This window comes from Thamnophis elegans, chromosome 1, assembly GCF_009769535.1.
Source record: "Thamnophis elegans isolate rThaEle1 chromosome 1, rThaEle1.pri, whole genome shotgun sequence".
Classification (NCBI taxonomy): domain Eukaryota; kingdom Metazoa; phylum Chordata; class Lepidosauria; order Squamata; family Colubridae; genus Thamnophis; species Thamnophis elegans.
The window spans coordinates 139,031,886-139,052,851 of NC_045541.1; the positions used below are offsets into that span (position 1 = coordinate 139,031,886).

The following is a 20,966-nucleotide window of genomic DNA, read 5'->3' on the forward strand; positions in this document are numbered from 1 at the left end:
AACACACTTTTCTATTCACTCCAAAGAAAAATGACCTTGAATTTAAGAATATCTTTCCATTCCAAAAGGGATTGATATACTAAAGTATCATAAACATCAATAAAGTATTATATTGACAAAATCCTTTACAATGTTGTCAATCTAAGATTGCAAACATGAGTTGAAAGAAGTCCTGGATGTTTTTTTTTTCAAAAAATACTTGCATGTGCACCTGTGTGTCATTTAAGCATGTCTACATATACCTGGCAAAAGATAGAAACTATAAGATTCACAATTTATAACATAAATGGATCCCAATTATCTCCCACATATGGAAATATAAACACACCCACATGTATACGTATTTTTTTCAGAAAGAAGAAAAAAATAGTTTTGGGGTGGAGGATTACATCCAAATCCTGTTTGACAGACTCTTTGAACTGAGTTCATTTTGTGTTTTGTTTTTTTTAGCAGATCATAGTTAAGGAAATTGCACTTTTCTTTGATGTGTGAAACATCACTAAGTTATTGAGTAGGGTTCAGACAGGGGTAAAGGACAGTTTCAGAACAGAATAACAGAGTTGGAATTGAACTTGGATGTCTTCTTGTCCAATCCCCTGCTCTGGCAGGAAACCCTATACCTGTCATTTCAGACAAATAGTTGTCCAATCTCTTCTTTAAAACTTCCAGCATTGGAACATTCGCAACTACTGGAAGCAATTTGTTCCAGTGATTGTTCTGTCAGGAAATTTCTCCATAGTTCTAGGTTGCTTCTCTCCTTGAGTTTCCATCTATTGCTTCTTGTCCTGCTTTCAGGTGCATTAGAGAGTAGCTTGACTCCTTCTTCTTTTGGCAGCCCCTGAGATATTGGGACACTGCTATCATGTCACTCTTAGTCCTTCTTTTCATTAGATTAGACATACCCAATTCCAGCAACTGTTTATGTTTTAGCCTCCAATCCCCATATCATCTTTGTTGCTCTTCTCTGCTTTTTCTAGTCTCAACATTTTGTTTTACATCATGATACCAAAATTGGATGCAGTATTCCAAGTGCATTTTAAAGTGGTATTAACACTTCACGTGATCTTGATTTTATCTCTCCTTTAATGCAACTGTGTTGGCTTTTTTGGCAGCTGCTGCACACTGCTGGCTCATGTTTAAGTGATTGTCTACTAGAACTCCAAGATCCCTCTCACAGTTATTACCACCGAGCCAGTTACCACCTATACTATACCTGTGCATTTGCTTTTTCTTGTCTAAATGTAGGACCTTACTTTTTCACCATTTCATTTTTTGTTAGATAGAGCCCCATGTTCAAGTCTGTCAAGATCCTTCTGTATCTTAAGCCTATCTTCTGGAGCGTTGCCTATTCCTGCCAGCTTGGTGTTCTCTCCCACCTCCACCCCCGTTTTATCCATAACAGTAACAATCCTGAGCCTTAAGCAGAGAAAAATTGTCCCCAGATTTTTCAGAGTTAACTCAATGTTCAGGATTTTGCATAACACGCTGAACCACAAATTAACCACATAGTACATTCTCGTATCATACACCAAGCAATATATTATTTTCTCAGTTTGATTTGGTTAAAAATAATGAAATGCGTTTATCTTCTATGACTAATCAAAGATGATTATTAACGGCTATTGAGAAATAAAGTTATATTAACTCATGTCTCCCAAGTTATTTCCTCTGCAGTGATTATGAAGTTCAAAAAACCATCAACACATGAAATTTCTTGGTTCTGCGCTCTATTAAAATCTGCTACTTTAGCATTTTTCATGCCACATAACGAGAGGAAGGCAGAGAAATCAGTCGTAGTCCGCAACCCCGAAAGGTTTCAGCAGTGATTGCTGGCGCGGAAATGTTTGACTCTCCCTGCCGGCCCGTTCCCTTCTCCGAGACAGGAGAGAAACACAATCTCTGGCCATTCAGGCAGTTGCTTAGTCGCCTTTGCTTCGCCAAGGACCCCTGTTAGCGTTGCTGGGCAAAACGAAGCTGAGACGCGGGGCCTAAGTAGGAGGTGGGGGGGTGGGGGGTGTTAGCGTGGCGTTATTAGTCGCCTGCGTAGTTTATGGGGATGGAAATGGACCCGTTGCTCCACGCCTTGAGTTATTTCAGGCGGAGGAAATTCCAACTCTGTTCGGATCTGTGTTCCCAGGTGCTGGAAAAGGAGCCTGGCGATCAGGTAATGAAGAGAGACAGGACAGAAACTGGACGCCTGGATGTGATGTTTCCGAGTTCAGGAAAAATGTAAAACTGGGCCTTGGGTGGATGCTTTGATTTAGTAACTGCTCTTTTATATATATATATATGCAGATCTTTTTGCTTTTCGGCGCGAGCGTTTTGTAAATGTCTTTCCTGCATTTCGTATTCTGTACGGCGAATTAGCTGGAATAAGATAATAATACAGAGGTTTTTTTTAACTCCAGCAGTGCTCATAACTGGAATCCCTACCTCCCAAGATCTCAAAATTCTAGTTTATTTAATTAAAATATACATTTATAGCTTATTATTAGATAATTTTGAGATAGGTTACAAACCAATGAATAGCTGACATGATGTCAAATCCAGGTGGTTCTCCTTTAACAACCACTCATTCAGTCACCGTTCAAACATGTGATGCACTGAATCCCTGGTACCTGATGCCAATGCTTAAAATTTCAGCTGTTGCAACATCCTGAGGTCACATGGTTGCCATTTGCACCTTCTTTTCTGGCTTCCTACAAGGAATCACAGCAGCAGGAGGTTGCAGATGATGATCACGTGGATGTCCTCACTTAACAATGATGCAGGGTTTAACATGCCAGATGTGCTGTCACTAAGCAGCATGGCCATGATGTGCTGTATGACTCACTTAGTGACAGAAATGTTGGTCCCAAATACCATCATTAACCGAATTAATAGAATGTGTGGATGACTTTGGGGGACAAGGGATATAAATGCAGCCTATCTGATAAGGGGGGGGGAGCCTGCATCAATTAATAGTCAGACAAAGAAAACTTAGGAAACCCCCCTCCCCCCAATTGATCAGACTCTTAAAAGTATCATCAGGAAGTTTTTACCTTTAAAGTTGCAAAACTGATGTCAGCCATCCCAAGTAAACCAGTCAGGATACAACTAGATGAGCTAAATTTACTTTATTATGAGGCTAAGTTAACAGAACCTTGCATGTCTGAAGTCACAAACGTACCATAGTTTCTTGGCCTAGAAACCAGGAGCCTGTGAGTTCTAATTCTGTGTTAGGCATGAAAGCCAACTGGGTGGCTTTGGGTCAGACACACTCTCATCCCAACTCACCTCACAAGGTTGCTGTGGGAAAAATTGGAGGAAGTAGTACTAGTATGTTTGCCACATACTTGGAGGAAGTAGTACTAGTATGTTTGAGTTATTTGTAAAGTAATAAAGGTGGGATGAAAATCTAATAAATAAGGATGGCATGTAAGGCAGATGCAAAGTCTTGCCCCACCTATCACAAGAAGTTTGTTTAGTCCAGAGGCCTTTATTAGGACTGTCAGATCTAAGTTGCAGAAATTCAGATGATCATAGATAGGAGCAGAACATTACAGAAAACTCTTATTTGGCCTCTGTGCAATGGTGCTAAACTGGTTTATTTAACCGTAGTTTTAATAACTATAGTAGTCTTATAAAAACATGTTTTGAAAAACATACAAATTGCACTTGCTTTATACTATCTTACTCTCTGTCAAAACCAAACCAACCACATTGTACCTGAGCTTGATGTGTAAAATCTGCAAAATATGTAACTATCTCTCATGCTGTAATTAAAACTAAAATGTTATCTAGGATAAAAGCTTCAACTACTTGTGCATCTATAGCAAACATAAAATTGATAAAGCCAAAGTAACAACATGTTTATGATTAAGTTTCCACCTAAAGAAGCTCATATGTTTGCTTAACTGAAATGCAGAACCATATTAAAAAGAGCCCAAGGCCAACAGCACACCAGGTCTTAACAGCCTTTCAAAAAAATTAAAAGGGATCTGGCAATCTAATTTCAGGAGTAAGGATGTTCCACAAGGTGGGTGCAACAATAGAGAAAGTACTTCTGGATCTCACCAATGTAAATCTCTAGCTGATGGTATTCTCTGTGAGATTGAGGTAGGCCGTTGTATCAAGGGGGGGCAGTTCCTCAGAACTCTTTAAAAGTATTCTGCTCAAAATACTAAAAGCTATTTGCTGCAGAAACTGGTTCTGCACTATAATTCTTTTAGATATATAAGTGACATCCATACTACAGAATTGGAGCATATCTTATAAGATCTTCAGAGCATTAAGTTTGAAATATAAACATAAGCCCAAGATATATTTTTGATGATTGGTTATGGATGGGTGGTGCCTAATACCAAGCAATGTACTATGAATTTGGAAAGAAAGTGAGATCAAGCTGTCCTCCTTAGAGTAATCATCTTCCTTTTTAGGCCATTTTTTTTATTTTTTATTTAATAAGCATTTATAGGCCGCCCTTTTCCCTGAGGGGACTCAGGGCGGCTTACAATAATAGGGGGGGTGAGTGCAGGACAAAACACAAAAAGAAAATGTGAATAAAAGAATTAGCAGTAAAAACCCAACATTCATTCAACATTCGGGAGGGGCGAGAGTAAAGTCTTATCCCAGGCCTGACGGGATAGCCAGATCTTGAGGGCTGTGCGGAAGGCCTGGACGGTGGTGAGGGTGCGGATCTCCACGGGGAGATTGTTCCATAGCGTCGGAGCTGCAACTGAGAAGGCTCTCCTCCGCGTAGTCGCCAGTCGGCACTGACTGGCGGATGGAATTCGGAGGAGGCCTACTCTATGCGATCTGATGGGACGAAGGGAGGTAATCGGCAGAAGGCGGTCTCTCAAATAGCCAGATCCACTACCATGGAGCGCTTTATGAATGGTAAGTAGGACCTTGAAGTGCACCCGGAGATCAACAGGTAGCCAACGCAGCTCACGGAGGATCGGTGTTATGTGGGTGAACCGTGGTGCGCCCACAATCACTCGCGCGGCTGCATTTTGGACTAGCTGAAGTCGCCGGATGCTCTTCAAGGGCAGCCCCATGTAGGGCACATTGCAGTATTCCAGCCTAGAGATCACAAGGGCTCGAGTGACTGTTGTGAGGGCCTCCCGGTTCAGGTAGGGCCGCAACTGGCGCACCAGGCGAACCTGGGCAAATGCCCCCCTGGTCACAGCTGATAAGTGATGGTCGAAACTCAGCTGTGGATCCAGGAGGACTCCCAAGTTGCGGACCCTGTCTGAGGGGTATAAATTTTGACCCCCCCAGCCTGAGTGATGGAAACGTCGGCCAAATTGTTGGGAGGAAAACACAACAGCCACTCGGTCTTGTCCGGGTTGAGTACCAGTTTGTTAGCTCTCATCCAGTCCTTAACAGCCTCAAGACCCCGGTTCATCACACCCACCGCTTCATTGAGTTGGCACGGGGCGGACAGATACAACTGTGTATCGTCCGCGTACTGATGGTATTTTATCGCGTGCCTCCGAATGATCTCGCCCAGCAGTTTCATGTATATGTTAAACAGCAGGGGGGATAAGACCGAACCCTGCGGCACCCCATAAGTTAGGGGCCTCGGGGACGATCTCTGCCCCCCCACCGACACCGACTGCGACCTGTCCGAGAGGTAGGAGGAGAACCACTGCAGAACAGTGGCGCCCACCCCCACCTCCTGCAGTCGTCGCAGAAGGATACCATGGTCGATGGTATCGAAAGCCACTGAGAGGTCCAGGAGAACCAGGATGGATGCGTGGCCTCCATCTCTGGCTCTCCAGAGATCATCGGTCAATGCGACCAAAGTGGTTTCTGTGCTGTAACCGGGCCTGAAGCCTGACTGGAAGGGGTCAAGATAGTTAGCCTCCTCCAAGGTACGCTGAAGCTGGAAGGCCACCACCTTCTCAACAACCTTCCCCACGAAGGGGAGGTTGGAGACTGGACGATAGTTATTAAGAACGGCTGGATCCAAGGACGGTTTCTTCAGGAGGGGTCTCACCACCGCCGTCTTGAGCGCGGTGGGGAAGTGCCCCTCCCGAAGAGAGACAGTAACAACCGCCTGGATCCAGCCTCGTGTCACCTCACTGCTGTTGGCAACCAGCCAGGAGGGACACGGGTCCAGTATACAGGTGGAGGCACTCACAGCTCGCATAGCCTTGTCCACATCCCCGGAGGCAACATCCTGAAACTCAACCCAGAGATGGTCTACCAAGTCATTCCCTTGTGTCTCGGCTGGATCTGCGGGAGTGGAGTCCAGGTCCGACCGAAACCGAGCAACTTTGTCCGCCAAGAATTGAACATACTCCTCAGCCCTACCCTGTAAGGGGTCCCCCGTCTCCCTCCTATTTAGGAGGGAGCGGGTTATCCTAAACAGGGCGGCTGGGCGGGACTCGGCGGACGCTACCAAGGTGGCAATGTGTGTTCTCTTAGCTGTTCTTAATGCCCGGATGTATTCCTTGGTGCATGCTGTCAAAAGTGCTCGGTTCGGTTCAGACCTATCGGATCTCCACTGGTGCTCTAGGCGTCTTCTCCGGCGCTTTATCTCCCGGAGCTCCTCAGTGAACCAAGGAGGCCTCCGGGAGCCGCTGACCCGGAGGGGCCGTAGTGGCGCAATCCGGTCCAGAGACTCTGACGCTGCCGAGTGCCAGGCAGCAGCAAGAGTCTCTGCCGAACTGTGGGCGAGAGTATCAGGAATACTCTCTAATCAGGCCAGCAAGCTATCTAAATCAAAACTGCCCTCACATATACAAAAGCTGTGCCTTTAGCATGCTTTAGTGCAGTGTTTTTCAACCACTGTGCCGCGGCACACTAGTGTGCCGTGACATAGTATAAGGTGTGCCGTGGGAAAATTACTTTATATATAGTCAATATAGGCACAGAGTTAAATTTTTTTAACATTTTCTAATGGTGGTGTGCCTCGTGATTTTTTTCATGAAAAAAGTGTGCCTATGCACAAAAAAGGTAGAAAAACACTGCCTTAGTGTACTTTCCTGTCCTGTACACAATAATATTCTGCACTTTTGATAAGCAATGTTAAATCTATGACTCTCATTGTGTTATATCACCCTTTCTATATGCATAGAATGCAGTTACGTTTCATCATCTCCTTTTTAGGAAATTGCTAAAAAAAGGGGCATCCTGGTTTCTAAATGTACTGTTTTAATGTAGACTTGCCTTTTTGTCTTTTTAGTACATTTTTTTTGTATTTAGCTAGCATACATACATACATACATACATACATACATTCATACATACATACATACATACATACATACATACATATTGTTTTCAGCAAAAAGTCTATAAGGGATTTCAAATCACTGATAAATATAGTTGTTGATCTTTTTCTAATTTATTTTGTCATCTCTGCTAAATTCTCTCACCTTTACCAATCATTTCTCTGCTGTGGATATTTAAGAATCTTCCATTTTTTCAGCATTTAATAGTCTGGCAGGCTTTTTGGATTTCTTTCTTCATTCTCTTTCTTTATACCCTTAATCCATTTTGTCTTTTCATAGATTTAATGACATAGTCCTATTACATTTATCTTATTTTGTAAATTCAATTTTTTCCCTTTAATATCAGACAATCACACAGGCCTGATCTGTTTATTTTATTCCAAAATAATATCAAAAGCACTTTTGATATTATGTCTTTATTTCACATTAATACTGTCCCCTTTATCCCTTTCCTAGTCAACATTTTGCTGTTGTTGTTTTTTAAAAAATTAAGGCGTTGTTTTCCTCTTTGTTTTTCTTTCTGTAATTCAGAAAGAATGCTAACTCACTGGGAAGCAACTATATGAATCCATTCTTAAATATGATAATGATGAAGTGTGCATTGTGTCTTCAATTAAATGTGTTTCTGATACTAGAGGGCAGGATTCAGGAAATTTAGTAGGATTTCCTTTTAAGTAAACATACTTTATTTAAAATTAATTTTTGTGAAAGGGTCTAAATCAGCTATTACTGCCAGAAATAATCGTTCATTAACCTTATTAAACTCATTGTAGCTTCTTTGTTTATAACTATAGCATGACCTAAAAGGAACATATTTCTGTCTTACTATCTTGGTTGATCATCCTGATCGCTTGCCTAATCTGATTATTGTTCTTTATGTTCCATATGTCAATTTAAAGACCAGGAAACAGTACCAATTTATAATACTGAAGTACTCAAAGAAAAATAGATGAACAGCATATGTTGAATTGCATAATTTTATGGTTTTCTTTGCAAATGTACATATTTTAATTTTCAGATTTTGATTTTAAAGTTTCTTAGCTCATCCTAATATTTCACTGCTGATTTTACTTTAACTTTATGTGGTAACGAAATGTTCGGAAACCAACCCACAAGATTGGAGAACGAATCTTCATTCTTATAAAAGACAGTTAAATGCTTTACTATTTAACAAATATATTTTCCCAGCAATTTACTCCCTTATCAGAACTGATAAAATTCTTTAGATTACTGCAATGCTCTCTTGCATGAATCTTCCCTTGAATTGTACCCCGAAACTTCAATTATTCAGAACATGGCAGCAGCTATGGGTGTCCATAGATTTGCCCATGTAACATCTCTGATGTGTGAGCTGTATTGGCTCCTATTTCTTTCCAGGTGCGATTTAAGGTACATATCACGTTGATATTAAATATCACATAAGGCCAAGGGTATATGACTTTTCCCTTAGGATATCTATCCATCCTGCTAGGTCAGATAGTGTAGCCATGTTTCTAGACCCTTTTCTTAAATATTGCCATTGTGTGGGTGCTAGGAAGTGAGCCTTTTCTATGGCTGCCCTGTCCTGTGCAACACTTCCACCTGAAGTGTTGGTAGGTCTCTACCTCCCAGCCTTCCATAAAGTCCTGAAGATTTGGCTTTTCCAACAAGCACTGGGATAACATGTTTGGAATGTTTATTAACATTTATAGGCCGCCCTTTTCCCTGAGGGGACTCAGGGCGGCTTACATAAAATGGGGGAAGGGGAGGTACAAACAGTAGACACAAAATAATACATAAAGATAAAAATAAAAGCAACATTCATTCATCATTCGGGTGGGGACAGCTTATCTTTATCCCCAGGCCTGGCGGGCTAGCCAGGTCTTAAGGGCTATGCGGAAGGTCTGGACGGTGGTGAGGGTACGAATCTCCATGGGGAGATCGTTCCAAAGGGTCGGAGCTACTACTGAAAAGGCTCTCCTCCGTGTGGTTGCCAGTCGACACTGACTGGCAGATGGTACTCGGAGGAGGCCTAATCTATGCGATCTAACATGAGGTGATTGTATATTGAAAACTTGGCTTTGGCACCAGTTTTTTTTAAAATGGGTTTGGTTTTTATAATTTTAGTATGGCTTTTATGTTGCTTTAATTTGGAGCCCCCCTCCCCGAGTTTGCTATAAGATGGACAGCTATATAAATGTTTTAAATAATTAAATATATAAGCCAGTAAGAGATTTGGAGTGGAGGTCACCATAGGTTACAGAGTACTTCATGCAAATAGAAAGTTTCATTTGATACTTCTTTGTTCCTCCAGACAGACTAGTATTTTAAGAAAAGTTACATAGTAGTTTATATAACTTATATATTCATTTTCTAATAAATTCTGGAAAAATATATGAGATTAAGCACTTCATTTATTATATTTTATTGATTTAATATAAATATGTTTAAAATTGTTTACATGACTTATAACTTAAGTGTCATTTTGAATGTACACTAATTGGCATACATTAAAATGAAATTTCATTGCCTACAGCTCTCAAAGGGTCACCACTTCCAATATACAATGCATAAACATGACAAAATAAATCAATAAATAAAAAAATTATGCATATACCCACATATGACACTATTTTCAAATATATGTAATTTGAATCTGCATTACATCTGAGTTTATATTTTGCCAAAATTTAACTCACACGGTTTGTTTGATTTTTCATTACGTGAATACAGCTTTTGTGGTCTGTTCGCTATGATTTATGAGTTAATACATTGTGTTTTGTTCAGCAAACCATTTTCTAGGAAAACTGGATTAATATGTATGAGCCCTAACTATCTATATAATTTCTAAATCAGTCATTGTTACTTACTCACTGACTGAGTTTATATATAAAACTAAATTAGGACATTTGGTTAAACAAAAAACTAGTGGCCAAGCTTGCACATAATAATAAATAAATCACATTATGGCTTATGACTGAGAAATAACAGGCATGTATCATCAAGCTGACTCTTCGCCAAGAGAAAAGAAGGCCTCTTCATTTTTCATTTATATTAAGTACACTTTTGTTTAAAAAAGAAGTAAGATTCACTAGGATTCTCTATGATTCCCATTTCACCATTTTAGTATTAGACATGTTCTCTGCCTTGAGTTATTTATAAAAATAAAGGTTGGATAAAAATTGTAAAAGGAATTATATGGAAACAGGGTTATTGGCTATCATTAATGTTAATATTTATTGGGACTATCTATTAAAATCCTCTCAACCTTTTGGACATATTTAAATGATTTCATATAGTTAGAATGTATTACAAAATAAATACCATATAGGCCCATCTTAAGTTTATTTTGATACAAAAATGTATTTTAAGAAGTGAATGAATCAGTACAATAAAGCAGGCCTGTAATATATGCTCTTCTCCAACTAAGTCTTTTATTACATTTGTTATTTGTGCTTAAAGCAGGTAAACCTCCACCCTGTCATCAGGATGAATTAATGCACAAGATCAGCATATTATTCCTAGATTGATGTGTTATTTCTGAAGATGACTGGAAAGAAGGGGGGAGGGGAGGCAACTTGGGATCTTAATTGGCTTCATTGCTTCAGGAATCTGGCTGCTAAGACAAAGCGTTCTAAGAGTGATCACATGATATCCAGTGTGCAATATGAAGTCAAACTGATTTGTATAGAGTTCTAAAATGCATAAATTTATTTATTCAACTTCTGACAAGCAAAGTCAATGGGGAAATCACATTCATTTAACAACCATATTACTAATTTAACACCTGCAGTGATTCACTTAGCAAATATGGCAAGGAAAGTCATAAAATGGGGAAAAACTCACTTAACAAATTTAGCAACATAAATTTTGAGCTCAATTGTGGTCATAAGTGGAGGTATACCTAGGTTTTTAGGGCCTTACAAAAAGCTAACAGAGTTGGGGCCATACTGATCTCTGGAGGAAGAATGTCCCCTAGAACAAGGGCCACTGCAGAAAAAGCTTACCTTCTGATCCCCACCAGCCAACATTTTTTGGCTCACGGGATCTGCTGCATGTCCATTCTGCTGAGCTTGGTTGGATGGGTAGAGACTTGAAAAAAAAGGTGATCTCTCAGGTATCCTCGTTCTGATGGGCGTTAAAGGTACCACCAGCACCTAGAAATTACACCTGGTGTTACCTGTGACTTGTACCCAGCATCATTTACTATCTGCTCAGCTACACAAATCCTTTTATTTCCTTATCAATATGTAGTTAAATATTCAATAGTATCACCTACAGATTCTACCTAATTTGAAATGGAACACTTTCTATTGCTGATAGGTGAGGGAGGAAGTAGAGTACATGATACTCTCCCTTCAAATGTAATATTGGGAGTGACTGAGCCTTTGTGAATGCGTTCTCTGCATTCTTGAGGTCCTCCTCACCTATTTCTCTAGTAGTTCTGAAATGTTTTCTATGTAATATTTGCATTGAAGACTATAATGCAGCCAAGATCTCAGTATCCCAAAGCCCTTTTTCTTTTCTCACAAGTGTCAAATAATCAACTGCTGGCCTATTGTATTCTATTTGATTTTTAAAACATTGAAAGCATTTTGTAGACATTTTAGTTTACTGGGCTTTGTTTCCTCTCCATCTTTATTTTAGGCTGCATGGTGTTTAAAAATGCGAGCATTGACGGAAATGGTTTATGTGGATGAAATTGAAGTGGATCAGGAAGGCATAGCTGAAATGATGCTGGATGAAAATGCAATTGCACAAGTTGCACGTAAGCTGCATTTATATCTGCTCCAAAATCTATTGCAAGAAGCAACTCATGATTCCCTTTTAGGATTTTCCAACATTCCTTTTCAATGGTTAATTTCTTTTTTCTCTAAAGGCTGTTCTATGGAATGAGTGACTGCTATCAATATTAAACTATTATCTTGCATTTTCTTTTCTTTAAAATTATTATCTTCAGTGATATAATACATAATACAGTGAAGTAATACATTTTTATGTCAATATTGCAGTTTAGAATTCAAGCTTGCATTTCGTGTTAAAATGTTCATATGCCTATAAAATATCAATTGCCTTTAGTGAGTAAATAATCTTCCTGTACACTTTGTATTTGATCAATACAGCAACAAGCTAAGAAATTGATCTTCAAGAAAAATCCTCAGTGCACTAATTAAAATCTCCAGTTTTAATTATGAATGTAATTCCAGCTCTGCACAGGTAACATTTTGTCTGCATAAGGGGATTATCTTCCCTTTACAGTTTTGACTGATTCTGAGTCCTATTACGATGTCGTGGTTAAATGAAGCAGTGCATTTTTAAACAAACAAATAATAGCATTAGATTTTATTTGTGGCACTTCACTATTCATCTGTGCTTTGCATCTTCTCTCTTTGGATTTTTATTTAAAAAAATACCTGGGAAAGGGAACCAAAAGATAAATGGAAAAAGAAAGATATATAGGAAAGTACCTATAAACATGATTTTGTTTGTTTTGTTTCTTTGTTTGTTTGTTTGATAGGACCTGGTACTTCACTTAAAATGCCTGGAACTGGTAATGGTGCTGGGCCTAGCAAGGCTATCAGGTACTGTACTCAGTTTCTTAGTGAGGTTAACTGATTTGGTTTTTTTTTTTCTTGTACATAAGTGATAATCTTCACATAGAATTATAACAGAGAGAAATAGATGTATTTTATTTCTTACATTTTGAGACTAGCTGATTTGAGCTTTTTGTAATTGTCATCCAGGTGGCAGCTACTATTAAATTCTTTTCATTTGAACTAGTCAAGATAAGCTGGTGTTTTTCTTTCTTTCTCCCTGTTCAGCCCTTTCCATTTTGTCCTGTATTTTGTGTATCGTAAGCCTAAGAACTGGCAAGAGTTATCTAATTATTTATATTTTAAGTTACTTTAGAAGTCTTCTTGCCAAAGAATGGAGTAAAAATTTTAAAAAATTGAATCTCTGTAAATAAATTTTATAGGAATCATAGCAGTTCTTTATAGCTCCTTTGTGGTTGTTCCTATATATTCAGAAATGTCTATCAAGTTGTAGACATGGACTGAACTTTGGGTCAAGAAATTATTCAGCTGTGCTTTGTTAAATAGACATATAAAATACATTGTTAATTTTACCACCACCTCATATTGCAAGTGTGATATCTAGTTGGAAATCAGTTTTCTAGATTGCATTCTATGAAATACCATCAGAGATTTAATAAAGTTCTGTGAAAAAAACATCATTGGTTGCTTTTTTGTATTATAAAAGGACAATTAGCTGAAGGAGAGCTTCCATCTATTTATTATTATTTTTTTCAATGTGTTTTTCTTGCTCTAAAAGTATGCAAACTTAAAATGATTTTTGTTCTCTATAGTGGAACAGAAAGTGCTGGGATATTTTTCTGTCTCATTATGGATGACAAATCCACAATTTTGTTGTAGTCTTTAATGAAATAAGAAACTACTCGTAGGTATGCATTTTGTCAATATATTCAAAGCCCAACATGTTCTATAGCCAAATAAGTTTGGGAATACATTACAAGCAGTAAAAGTGTAAACAAAAATAGGAATACAAAAAGAGGTCTCACATTGTAAAAGATAACACAGATGATCTCCCTCAAAAAAAAAAAGAATTATGTAAGTTACATTTAATGGGGTAGTGAGTAAATCCTATATGGGTGTGTACTTAATAATGATAAATGTAATACATCATTTTGTGCATAGGAAATTGATTTAAGGCATGTATATCTATATTAATAGTTCCATATGACAATCTGTACTCTTTTTGATTTGGAAATAGCAATAAATGCTTCTGTTTATCATTTTATCATGATACTCTTCCATGTTTGGATCATTGCAGGCCAGTGACACAAACAGGGCGACCCCTGACAGGTTTTGTACGACCCAGCACACAGGCTGGGAGACCAGGTAGCATTGAACAAGCCTTAAAGACTCCAAGAACTGCTCACACTGCCCGTCCAATGACTAGTGCTTCAGGGAGATATGTCAGGCTTGGAACAGTAAGGATCCTCCTACGTTTGTATTCTTGGAAATGGGAACTATATGTATACAGCATAGGAAGGATTATTAGGTGTGCCCCCCCCCGATACTTCCCCCACTCCCTGCTATATTAAAACTAATAGCATCCTTGTTTACATGAGCAGACTTTTGAAAATATGGGTATTCTATATAATACTAATAGACTTTGCTTATTATTGCTTAAAGATCAAATGTTCCACAAAATACACAAATATCCATTTATGCATAGTAGTGAGGAAAAAACACAGTGTGGTATTATAGTCCTGTAAACCCCATTGGATTTAGCAATGCTTTATATCACATACCTTTGATTAATAAATAAATATTATGTTTTCACAGTTGCCTTGTATTGAATTTTAAAGCAAATTATAGTCTTTTTTTACTGTTTGGTACTTGCTCTGCCTGTTACAGATAACAAATGATATGTTCCATATTTTCCTGTGCTCTTTATTCTTCCCATTTTATTGTCCTCGTTATTATGTAGTAACATTTCATTCCACCCAATGACCTTCGTTATTGGGTAGCTGAGACATGCTAACAATAGAAGAAAGATGTAAAGCAAATAAATATTTTTTCAGAAAGGGAGATTCCTATTGATTACAGTTTACTGGGAGCTGTCCGAGTTATATGACTCTGGATGGGCACTATAGAGCCAATTTTCTGTTAAGCTCCATTGCCTCTGTTGCTACTAAGGAGCAGATGAAAGTCTAGTTGACTCAACTCTAGGAGCAGTGGCAAAAGCTGGGAGTTGTGCAAGTGTTACAATTTATTCTCATGTAATATTTTTTTATAGGCACTATATTGATTTCTCAGAATTGTATACTGTATTGCCAGTTATAATTCAAATGTGGTGTATCATTTAGTTTGATGCTTTTTCCCACCACAGGCCTCCATGCTCACTAATCCTGATGGTCCTTTCATAAATATATCTAAACTGAATTTAAATAATTATGCTCAAAAACCAAAGTTGGCAAAGGTATGTGCTTGTTTAATGTACCATGCTTGATTTGTTCATTTTAAGTCTTTCCTGTTAATTAAAACAGGTGTTAATAGCTTTTGTGTTTTTATTATTTTTTTTCAAGAGAGATGCCCAAATTCAGTGTAGTACAATTTCTCAGCCCAGAAAGTAAAAAGACGCATGAAGCCTGCACCAGGCCTCTTGGCCTTCCCTATACCCCTCAGACACCCTGTACTTCTCACCTTACCTTGCTGCCTCTCCACTCAGGAATGAAAATCCTCCCTGCCAAAACCCAAGCAGTATTTTCAGCCCCTGAATGAGGAAGGACACTTGCATACAGTCTGCACCAGGCCTCTAAGGGCATCCCCTATACCCCTGAGACACCCTATACTTTTTACTTTACCACCTTTCCATTCATGGCTGAAAATGCTACTTTGATTTCAATTCTCTTTCATCTCCAGAGGCTCAATGAAAGAGCTCCCTGCTGAAGGATTTCAGCTCAAACTGGAATGCTTCAGCAGAGAGCTTCCTGCAAAAGGATTTCAGCTGTATGAAAGCAGGCATGAAGGATTTCAGTTCCATGAAATCAAGCATGGAGCCGAAATCCTCCTGCAGGGAGCTTTTTGTCAGCCAACCTCCTAAGATGAGAGTGTATTCTCTTGGTAGGTGGCAGCAGCTTGCACCCTTCCCTACCTGTTTCCCCATTGGTTTTCTGGAGAAGCTGGCAGAGAAGATTGTATATAGTAATCATATAATTATGGGGCACTTGGCAAGTTATTGTAAGTGCAAAAAGGTTGCCAAGTACCAGATGGCAATCGTGTGATTGCAAGATGGTGATGTGACCTTTGGCAACAACTGGATGTGCTTTACAGGGCGTAAAACACCCTTTCTTAGGCTGTCGTTAATTTGAACCATTGTACATTGAGGACTATCTGTTTTTACAGTGTGATCAGTTGTTCAAAGCAAAAGTTGATCTTCCAAGATAATTTTCAGAGCATCTAGTTTTTCAGTAATGAACACCCCCCCCCCTTTTCTTCTGTGATAAATACAGTAACAGCAAGCTATAAAAAAATATACAGTTTCCCTAGCTTTCTCCGAGGCTTTGGAACAGAATGATGTGTCAGCCTCTGTCGACTAATTGGTTGCTTGGTTTGGGGAGTATATACTGTATTTTCCCTTGGGGTGCTTATATTTTGGTTTTTGTATTTGTATTTTCTCCTTTTAATTGTAAACTGCCCTGAGTCATTGGGAATCACATGGTCTATAAATTGTAATTAATTAATTTCAGGTTTAAGATTAAGAATTCTTGCCTAACAAGGCAGTAACATTACATAGTTTTTTGAAATGTGAATTCTTTATTGCATTCAATATTTTTACTAAATCTGCTTTTAATTTGAAATGAGCTAATAAAATACTTATTTCTAATTAAATGTAAGTAGATCTTATTTGCCACCAATTTGATGACATATTTTATATTTGTTTTTTCACAGGCTTTGTTTGAATACATTTTTCATCATGAGAGTGATGTTAAGAATGTAAGTATAGTTATTTTAAAAAAGGTTAATGTTCTTTCTGTTTTTATTTTGAATGTGAGAAATATGTAAGAGTTGAAGAAAACAAATTCCTTATTGCTTTCATCTATGATAATGGTACTGCATTTTCTTCCTTCAGAAAAATATACAATGTATTGCTTTTGGTTGAGTTCAGTTTTTTTCATGTTAAATAATTTAAACTTAATTTGTTTTTCAAATGATTCTTGTTTGCCCCCCAAAAATATACTGGTCAGTTGAAATCAACAGATGGTTCTGAAATCAACTGGTTTCTGAAAACAGTTGCCTTTTCGTGTTAAAGAAATACTGATGGATTGATTGATTGATTTCTATCAAATCAGTGTCAGTTCTTAACAAACGTGGATAGATTTTTCCATGATAATATGTCCTTAATCTTCAGCTTCATGAAATATATTGATGTCTAAAAGCGTTTTTAAGGAAAACCATCTCTATATTAAAATAAGTATTAAAGTATTAAAATAAAAGTAGGAACACCAAATGTTTATTATTTCTAAACTGGAAAAATATATAAACATGTAACTCCCTGGATATATATATATATATATATATATATATATATATATAGATATAGATAGATAGATAGATAGATAGATAGATAGATAGATAGATAGATAGATAGATAGATATAGATATAGATATAGATATAGATATAGATATAGATATAGATATAGATAGATATAGATACACATACACATACACATACATACATACATTCATACATACGTACATGTGTCTGTGCATGGTATGAATAAACTATATTGCAAAAAAAAAAAGATAGGATGACAGAAGCTGTATGAATGAAGAGACTCTGAAAGGAGGTTGTAATGTTCAACATGGAAGTTTTCACATTTTTCTAAAGTATCAAAATAGGATACCTTGGACTCTTCCAATAGATTTTGCAATTAAGTAGTTCAGTTATGCAAACAAACTATTCTAAAGAAATACCAGCCTATCATTCTTGTTTTTCCTTCCTAGTGTAGATTTGTGGAAGACTGGATATCAGATTTAGGCAACAATGAGATGTTGATACATCACATACAATACTGTAAATATCCCCCCTCTTTTTATTGCAGTGTAACAGAGTTCTAGAATGGAAATTCAAAACCATTTGCATCTTGAAAAGCTTTAGGATTTACTGAGTTCAAGGGTAAATTAACTCTGGCAAACTGTCTTTGCCTATAAATATGGTGAGAGACTTCATTGCCCAAAGGAATTGATCTGAATTTTAATCAGTATTTAAATGACTTAATATGTTGATCACAGAGAAGAATTAAAATTATTACACCTTTGTCCTATGAAAGAGTCAATAGTGTGTGGCTTCATTGCTTTATTGAAGATGTCTTATTTTTCTTTTCTTGACATTTGCCAAGAAATACAAGTGGCTTTCGTCTGCAGTGAGACAAGGTCTTAGCATAAATGTGTTTCTATATCTGCAGTTTGGGATTTGTTTTTTGTTTCTTCATGGATATGCAAAACTATGGATGATAGTTTACTCATGCAGAAAATAAGGGTTAGATTGTCTGCACAACACTGCTTTATGTGTCCATATCCTCTGCATATAAGCTACTGGTAACTCCCTCCTTGTTTATTTTTTATTAAAATTAATTCTGCACTACTGACTTTTAATTTCTATATAATTTTTGATAGGAATAATACTGGGAACTAGCATTCATTCTTTACTTTCTGATTCTTAATTGTCTAGAAGTAATCTAATTGCTAAAATATCTAAATATGGCATTGAATACTGGTAGCATACTGATACCTGATGTGATCAAATGCTGGTTAAGTCATTAAAAGTCTCCCAGCCTTATCAGTATATAAAACACATAATCAATTAAATGTTAGTCCTTCCCTTCTTCCCCCATTGCCATCCAGGATTTTAATTCCTAATATTCCTGGCTGACCAACCGCACTCAATGTGTAGTCCTCAACGGAACTGCATCTTCATGGAGGGAAGTATGCAGTGGAGTACCCCAAGGCTCTGTTTTGGGCCCAGTACACTTCAACATCTTCATCAATGATTTGGATGAGGGAATAAATGGGGAACTCGTCAAATTTGCAGATGACACCAAGCTGGCAGGAATAGCCAACACTCCAGAAGACAGACTCAAGATACAGAAGGATCTTGACAAACTTGAACATTGGGCACTATCTAATAAAATGAAATTCAATGATGAAAAGAGTAAGGTTCTACATTTAGGCAAGAAAAACGAAATGCACAGGTACAGTATAGGTAGTACCTTGCTCAACAGTAGTAACTGTGAAAGGGATCTTGGAGTCCTAGTGGAGAACCATTTAAATATGAGCCAGCAGTGTGCAGCAGCTGCCAAAAAAGCCAACACAGTTCTAGGCTACATAAACAGAGGGATAGAATCAAGATCACGTGAAGTGTTAATACCACTTTATAATGCTTCGTAAGGCCACACTTGGAATACTGTGTTCAGTTTTGGTCACCACGATGTAGAAAAGATGTGGAGACTCTAGAAAGAGTGCAGAGAAGAGTAACAAAGATGATTAGGGGACTGGAGACTAAAACATATGAAGAACAGTTGCAGGAACTGGGTATGTCTAGTTTAATAGAAAGAAGGACTAGGGGAGACATGATAGCAGTGTTCCAATATCTCCGGGGTTGTCACAAAGAAGAGGGAATCAAACTATTTTCCAAGGCACCTGAGGGTAGAACCAGAAGCAATGGGCGGAAGATAATCAAGGAGAGAAGCAACTTAGACCTGAGGAGAAATTTCCTGACAGTTAGAACAGTTAATAAGTGGAACAGCTTGCCTCCAGAAATTGTGAATGCCCCAACACTGGAAGTCTTTAAGAAGATGTTGGATAGCCATTTGTCTGAAACGGTATAGGGTTTCCTGCCTAGGCAGGGGGTTGGACTAGAAGACGTCCAAGGTCTCTTCCAACTCTTTTATTGTATAGTATATCATTCAGGTTTCTTGATGCTTTTCTCAAAATAATTTATTGTATTAAAAAAGTAGCTCATTTATCTAAACTGTTGTAAGTTTGCTTTTCATTAAGGGCATGCCTTGTTTATATAAATAGAGGAGGCTGTAGTGAATTATGGATGTGATTTGTTCCATAATGAAAAATTGGAGCATATGAGGGATTAGGGAAGTATTTATGCCTTTGCACAAAATGCTGAACTTGCAATTAACTACAGAAAATTTATGTAAACTTTTTCAATATTTAATTATGCATATACTAAATGGTTGGAATGATCCAATTTAAGGAATTAATACTAAAAATGGAAAATATTAAATTATATGGGGGTAGAGCAGTTTGAGCAATTTTTCAAATGCTTTTATTGAGAAAGCTTTCAGGTTTGAATAGGTTAAAATGCCATCAACGATTCTTCTGCTAAAGAAAAGGGAAACTCTAATATATTTCTCTGATTTAATCTTATAGTTTTTTTACAACCTGCTAAATATTCAGTGTATATGTTTTTTTTCTCCCAAAATTGAAGATGACCTTTGTAAATTTGCTTCCCTTTCAAGGCTTTAGATTTGGCAGCATATGCCACACAGTATGCCCAATTCAAGGACTGGTGGTGGAAAGTGCAAATTGGGAAGTGTTATTACAGGTAAACCAGGAACCGAATTTGTCTACCTTTATATCCCATCCAATTTTATGTCATATGTGAATTATATAAATGTTCCCTCCACCGTTCATCTAAATAATTAATAAAAGTGTTGAAGAATACAGAATCCAAGATTGAACCATGCGGTACTCACTTTATATTTCTTCACAGTTGGATGAACAAACATTAATGAGCGCTATTTAAATGGAATGTTCAAGGAAATTTACTTAATTATCACTCCATCCATCTCATACTTTGCTAACTTGCTAATTAGACTCCCTTGGGATACTTAAGGGTACCTTAACTGATTTGCTGAACGTGGACTAAATTCCCTCCTTTAAAAAAAATTGGGAAGAGTGTTTACCACCTCAATTGCCTAGCACTTCACCCATTTCACAGGATTTCTGTATATATAAAGTTCAAACCATCAGCAAGTTTTTTTCAATATGATGTTGTAATTTATCCAGTCCTGGAATTTTAACTCCTCCAAATACACCCGAATACAAATATATTCCTCAACTTACAACAGTTCATTTAGTGACCGTTCAAAGTTACAACAGCCCTGAAAAAAGTGGCATGACCTTTTTTCAGTGATGACCTTTGCAGGATCATGAAATC

General features: G+C 37.7%; 1 protein-coding gene across 1 annotated transcript in view; it reads left to right on the forward strand.

The window, feature by feature from the left end:
• Nucleotides 1-1,991: 1,991 nt before the first annotated feature.
• The window catches only part of TTC8 (tetratricopeptide repeat domain 8), a 30,017-nt gene continuing 11,042 nt past the window's right edge, over nucleotides 1,992-20,966 (forward strand). The window contains exons 1-7 of the mRNA XM_032232765.1: nucleotides 1,992-2,164; nucleotides 11,850-11,970; nucleotides 12,721-12,784; nucleotides 14,055-14,214; nucleotides 15,120-15,209; nucleotides 16,682-16,726; nucleotides 20,266-20,351. Coding sequence (XP_032088656.1) covers nucleotides 2,051-2,164; nucleotides 11,850-11,970; nucleotides 12,721-12,784; nucleotides 14,055-14,214; nucleotides 15,120-15,209; nucleotides 16,682-16,726; nucleotides 20,266-20,351 — 680 coding nt within the window. The 5' untranslated portion in view covers nucleotides 1,992-2,050. The remainder of the gene's footprint in view (nucleotides 2,165-11,849; nucleotides 11,971-12,720; nucleotides 12,785-14,054; nucleotides 14,215-15,119; nucleotides 15,210-16,681; nucleotides 16,727-20,265; nucleotides 20,352-20,966) is intronic.